General features: G+C 32.4%; 1 protein-coding gene across 1 annotated transcript; it reads right to left on the bottom strand.

Moving 5' to 3' along the window:
- Positions 1–1,583: 1,583 nt before the first annotated feature.
- LOC134273539 (uncharacterized) lies at positions 1,584–4,139 on the bottom strand. Its single transcript, XM_062755735.1, has 3 exons — positions 3,681–4,139; positions 2,830–2,976; positions 1,584–2,718 (listed from the first exon to the last, which is right to left on the bottom strand). Exons 1-3 carry the CDS (start codon positions 3,895–3,897, stop codon positions 2,213–2,215), a joined length of 870 nt encoding a protein of 289 aa, XP_062611719.1. The 5' UTR covers positions 3,898–4,139; the 3' UTR covers positions 1,584–2,212.
- Between the last annotated feature and the right edge of the window lie 1,909 nt (positions 4,140–6,048).

The raw sequence follows: 6,048 nt of genomic DNA, 5'->3' as shown, positions 1-6,048 counted from the left end.
AATAACAAGAATCAAAACGGCATGATTTGATTTTTGTATTGACATTTTTATCCAGTGTTCAATAACACAACAGGAATGCATACATCGATGTATAATGATGAAGGCATAGTTGCTTAGTCTAGTTCTGATAAATAAAATATGGCAACTAGTACAAGTACTATAACAAAATAATAAACTTGACAATAAATTAAAGTAAAACAATGTTCTGACTAGAATGATGCATTGATATGGTGACATGGAATGACGATCTGTCCGTTTAAGATTATGCTTAACTATGTGCAAGAACGACTTGTGTACATATAAATATTTGATTGTGGAAGAAATGCATATTTTGATATTGCAAATGAGATTGAAAACATAAATGCCCTTTAACTTAAGTTAGTCATGAAAATCAACAGTTGTTCACAAAAATATCAGTGAATTCACAACTTGACATGTACGAGGGTTGTCCCATAAAATCGTGGACAAAGCGTTTTTCTCGAAAAGTAATGGGCGCACTAAGCTGAAATTTTCAGTAAATGTTTATTCATCATATTTAAGTGAATCATAATGTTTTTGATAATATATATTCAAAAATAAAGATTTTATTCTGCTTGAATGTGCACAAGGTACGTCCTACGGCGCACGGTAAAAATAGCAAAGTTATATTAGTGAAGACATAAAATATAATTCGTAATAAAAGTTTTCAATACATAAGATTAGGATGAAAATTATCCTTATTCCATTCCTTAGTCAATTTTGTCGTCTTTTTAAAAAATTCAAGGCATTTGGTTAATTTTTGGCAGTTTCCCGAGCATTTGAAATGGGAAAGTAATAAACACAATACACGAAAAATGGCGACTTTTTATGACGTTACGGTGCACCGGAGAGCAGTTCAGATAGATTAGGATGTTGTAATGACGCCTTAAGAGACTTTAAATGAATACAGAAAAAAGAAAATATGAAAAATATCACCAGATCTTTGGTATATAAATGAAATGAAAGTTTTCTTAGTGAAGTCTTCGCGGTCGAGTCCCCAGATATTACAAAACATATGGACAGACTGCCATTTGTAATAGCAAAGGACGCTGTCACTGTCGACCGTCGATGTGAGATTCTCTTTTAGTTGAATGATGGTGAGAATACTGTCTGTAACTTGCTAATAAATATTCAGAAGATCGCATGAGTGTGCCACATTGGTTTCTTAACTGGTTATAGATACTCACATATGTAAATCAATAAAAGTTCTAAATTTAAGTGGGGCTTATCCAACTTTAAGTTTAGCAAAGATGAAACGTGACGCTGTTTTAGACACTTTGACGTTATCATCCGTGCGCCGTAGGGCGATACAGTACATAACATAAATTATCACAATTTGTTTACTTATGCATATATCTATTTGAAAATTGCTATGTATATTTATAATTTATCTACTTAAAAGTGGTGAAAATTTCAGAACGCGGTGATGATTATTTTTCAAACTAGACAACTTGTCCACGATTTTATGGGACAACCCTCGTACACACTCATGCAGTTTTTCTCAAAGATCATCATCAAATTTAGGGGAGATAAAATTAAATTCTCAGTTATAAATGTGTGTTGCAGGGAAATGTAAATAATCGCATAAATTACATTAATCATGCAATTTGTAATTGAAAAGTGATGAATTTCGGGAGATATAAGTAATTTGAAAATGACCTCTTTTGTATACATGAGTGGTACTTAAGTATTTTCAATCCGTCGTGTAAATAGTATTTGGTATCATTGCAAATTATCACAGATCGGTTCCAATTTAATTTCTTGCTAATGAGCATGGTATTTAAAGCGATGTATATACAATTTGAATTCTGATAATTTTTGTTGTATTTACAAAACCGATTCAGATTCCAATGTATCTGCTATCATCTTACGAAGCATGAAATGTAAATTGTTGCAAGAAAGCATTTAATTTTAAGTTTCCTTTTGAGACTTGATAAAGTAAATGATAGTTTAGGATATATTGTTCTTGACATTAATATGGACATCCTTAAATATGAAATGGAATGGTTTCCAGGTTTCGTTGGTTGAAATGTAATGATTGGTCCTAGTTTTCACAATCCAAAGGCTTAGATGAGCTTTTCAGATCTAAAGTCCGTTGTCTATCGTTGTTAGCGTTGTCGTCGTGAACGTTTTCTAATTCCTTCCTCTCCTCCAGAACCACAAGGTCAAATTTCAACAAATGTTTATCGCTGCTCTATCTGGCTTTGTAATCATAACGTTGAACAGACGGAGGAGTACCATAACGTCTGGGTGTCGCATACGAAGCTTGAGAAACCGAGGGCACCCGAACATGATGAACACGGACTACCTCCCTTGGAGGAGAGTATGAGCGTTTTATTTCCCGTGGTTCCCTTGGTGTGGACCGGTGTACACGTGTGGGCGCAGAATGGTCATCATATTCTTTATATATCCAGACGCCCTTAGGACGGCGGGGTGTGTAGTATACGGGGGTTTCGGCCCTAGAGGTGTAGCGTGGTGGAGGGGATTCTATTTCCGGTAAACTTGGGGTAGAAGGAGTTCTGACCACACGTCTGTGACTACGACGTCTATACACTTTGTTTTTAATATCAGGTATTAACATACAACCAGCACAAATAAATAGGAATGATGCTATTGTAACGAGTCCAAGGGAGTAGGAAGCATAGAAATCAGTAGGTAATGAGGTGGCATAAATTATCACACCTATCAGAATGAAAAGGGCTGAAAGCAAAAATTAGATAAAATGAATATATAAAATTAATTTATATTTTACAAATTTACAGAGTGAGTATTTCTTGGTTATATTTTTTTCAAATCTCAGTATACACTTACCTGCAAAAAAAGTGAAGCACATGATGGTAATAATCATTGTCCTGTATCGGGCCCCCTCAGCCGCAACATAAATACTGTACAGGACTGTGGCTATTACTGCTACTATCAAAACGATAATCATAAGGGCAAGGGTTCCATCTCGCCCACCTGGAAAGAATAAGTCCATTTTTTTAGCATGAGAAGATGACTAATTCATAGATTCAGTAGAGTACAGAACGGAATGAAGAGTAGTTTCTTATGAAATACATAGACACTCTAAAGATAATACTGAACGGTCAACAGGGGATGTTTATACTAATCCTAGGCACCGGATCCCAGTCTGTATTTTTGCCTTTTTCACAAATTTGTATAGTTTGTGGATTTCTTGAGATTGATCGCTGTTCGCCATTTACATTAATTTATTATTAAAGACAAAAGGTATATTGAGTCGGTACTCTAAAAATTGTTTTTGCTGGTTGTTGCACAGTTTTGAATAAATATATGATAATTTGTTAAAAAATAATTTCTTGTGCAAGAAATTACAGATATGCGTGCTAGTAAACATTTAAATTTTCTCTGATTGAGGAAACATTTTTAAACATATATTTTGACACATTTCTTGTCCATCAGTACTTAGTGTATCACCTTAGTAAAAGAAAGTGTGATCAAATTTGTGACAGAAGCAAGAATTATGTAAAATCACAATAAACCCAAGTTCCTTTCGAAGGAAAAGGCTCGAAATTTAGATCGTTAGCATACACAACATTTACTTTTAAAGGTTCCGAAACATTTCAAGATCCATGTAAAAAGTATTTTTTACCATTATGATTTGGATTTTGAGTCAAATATTGGATTTTTGAAATAATACTTACTGTTTTCGTAAGCAGATGAGAGATCCTGTGTGGTACAGCTACCTGTTGAACAATCTATCATCCTGAAGAGACCGACGATAATATCCTGGTTGTTCTGGATAGTTATGGTAGCCATCCATCCTATTGTACCGAATCCCGACAAAAACAAGGCTAGTCCGATAAACTGAACCACTAGACCGACCTTTGACCACGTTGTTGCCGTACCGCAATACGCCATCTTATAATCAACTTAAATCTTCTACACTTTGGTTTTAATTCCTCACATTTTCTTTTTAAGAAATCGATTTAAAATGGAATTATTTTGAATTTTTTCCTCTCTCTGATACGTGTTATCTATCCCATTTCACTTTCAATTCTCAGCAAAGATGCGTTAATTATCATTTTATAAAATGGTCATTTAACATTGCTTGTTCATTTCTTTTGCGCAATTTCAGCCCAAGAGTTTTTCTCCAATATCAACCAAACATTGAACCATTAATGAACACCTATTTGATTTCCTGAACAGTTGGGAGAAGCGGTTGTTTCTAAAACATCATTCAAGCCCTTCTCCCTCCATGAGTCCCTATTTAAAGATTATAAAAGAAATTTGAAAAGTTTAAATAGCTGATTTAAATCTATTTGGCGGAACAATGATGAAATACCGAATGGGGTGCTTTAATTTTCTGTGGGTACAGAGACCTTTACTTGTCTATCGTGTTTGGGGAATTAAATGATTTACAATTATGTAAACGTTGTTTGTCATAAAAGGTTCGATCACTCATGATTTCTCACAAGGGGGAAAATAGGACTTTGAAATCTATGTTGACTTTCTCATAACTTATGTATTTTTTAATAATAGCTACCATTTTCATTTTGAATATTTTTAGTCAAAAATATCATTAGATATTACATGACAAATACTTACTTAAAATTGATATCAATGCAACGGACATTTAAATATTCATAAAAGTCTAAGTTAATTGTAGAGAAAACATAATCAACCTAAATATTTTTTCAAAGAATTTTTTATTTCCTAATTTATGAGTGATGTAAAAAAAATATGTGCACTTTTTCAGGGGAGTCTTTAGTGTATAAAGCCATCAAATTGTGTCTTCAGAAGTACACTGTGTGCCTAAATGTCTATTTTTATTAGTTTGGTCGCAGCCTTAGAAACTAGGGAAATGTTCAAGACGTATGAGGAATGGTTGATTTATTTAATATAATACAAAATATTAACCAAAGTACGTGTGTATTTCTATCTAATAAAATAAACTAAGTTTAAATATATATTAATGTCATTTCTAATACTCATAAAACGTAAATTTGTTTACGCAAATGTCAATAACAATGATGAGTTTTAAATTATTTCAATGGAACGTTTATGCTAAAAGATTAGTAGTTGCATTAAAATCTAATTATACGTATTCTTTTTTATTGCTTTTTATTAAGAGATGTCAAAAAGGCCATAAATTAGTAAAACGGTTATCTGGCGGATTCCTGAATATGAAAATGACTCGATTATTTTGATTCTGAATTTAACCATAAAAAATAAATTAATATTAATAAAAAAAAGAATGCTGATGATCAATACATGTAACATGCCTATAGTTTCAAACGTTTTAAATCATATCCAGTTTGTGAATTTTCAATAAAGAAGTATTTAAATACAATTAGACAGTTTCTAAATTTCCTTTCATTTTGTTATAAATAAGAAGCTATATGTAAAAAACAAATCAATATATTCTGTATCTCGTTTGTTAAAATAAATGATGTTCAAATTTTTGGTGATCATTAGATGATGCCTTAGTTAGGAATTGGAAGCATTAAAATTGATTTAAAATTTAATCAAAATTTAGTATTTAGAGTAAATTTCCTATTATTGAAGCTATGAAAAAACAAATCAATATATGGGAAAATCTTACCTCCGAAATTTGATTTATTTAATCAAATCTTGAAAAAAGAAGAAATATTTTTTATTCATCCCACCCATTTCTTGTTTTCTTTCATCATCACCCTTTAATGATAAAGCGACTCTTCTTTTCAACGAATTGGATTTCCTTTTATTCATGGGTGCTTTAACGCAAAAATTTCGGCAAATGGATAAAGAATGTTTTACTTGTTTTGAAGGAGAGGTCGAAAGACGATGTTATAAACACTAAACAAGTGGACAAGCCCACAGAATTTAGTTTTTAATGACACTAAGCATTATTTTTCCTGCCGATGGCACTAAAAATCTAACAAACACTTTTAAATCTACCATTAATTAACACATAAGGCCTAGTTTTCTTTTCGTTATTTTATTTTACTAATACTATCGTATTGTCAATTAATAATGGTCCATGGCACCCGATCCCACCTCTGATGCTTTGGAGGTCCATGTTTGCTCTGC

This window comes from Saccostrea cucullata, unplaced genomic scaffold (assembly GCF_032062105.1).
Source record: "Saccostrea cucullata isolate Sc308-1 unplaced genomic scaffold, CSIRO_AGI_Scuc_v1 ctg560, whole genome shotgun sequence".
Classification (NCBI taxonomy): domain Eukaryota; kingdom Metazoa; phylum Mollusca; class Bivalvia; order Ostreida; family Ostreidae; genus Saccostrea; species Saccostrea cuccullata.
This window is presented reverse-complemented; position numbering and strand designations above follow the sequence as displayed.

Coding starts and splice junctions, on each gene's coding strand:
- LOC134273539 (XM_062755735.1), bottom strand. CDS start 3,897: ATGGCGTATTGCGGTACGGCAACAACGTGGTCAAAGGTCGGTCTAGTG. Junction 2,977..3,680: donor CTCATCTGCTTACGAAAACA/GTAAGTATTATT, acceptor TATTCTTTCCAG/GTGGGCGAGATGGAACCCTT. Junction 2,719..2,829: donor GTGCTTCACTTTTTTTGCAG/GTAAGTGTATAC, acceptor TTTTGCTTTCAG/CCCTTTTCATTCTGATAGGT.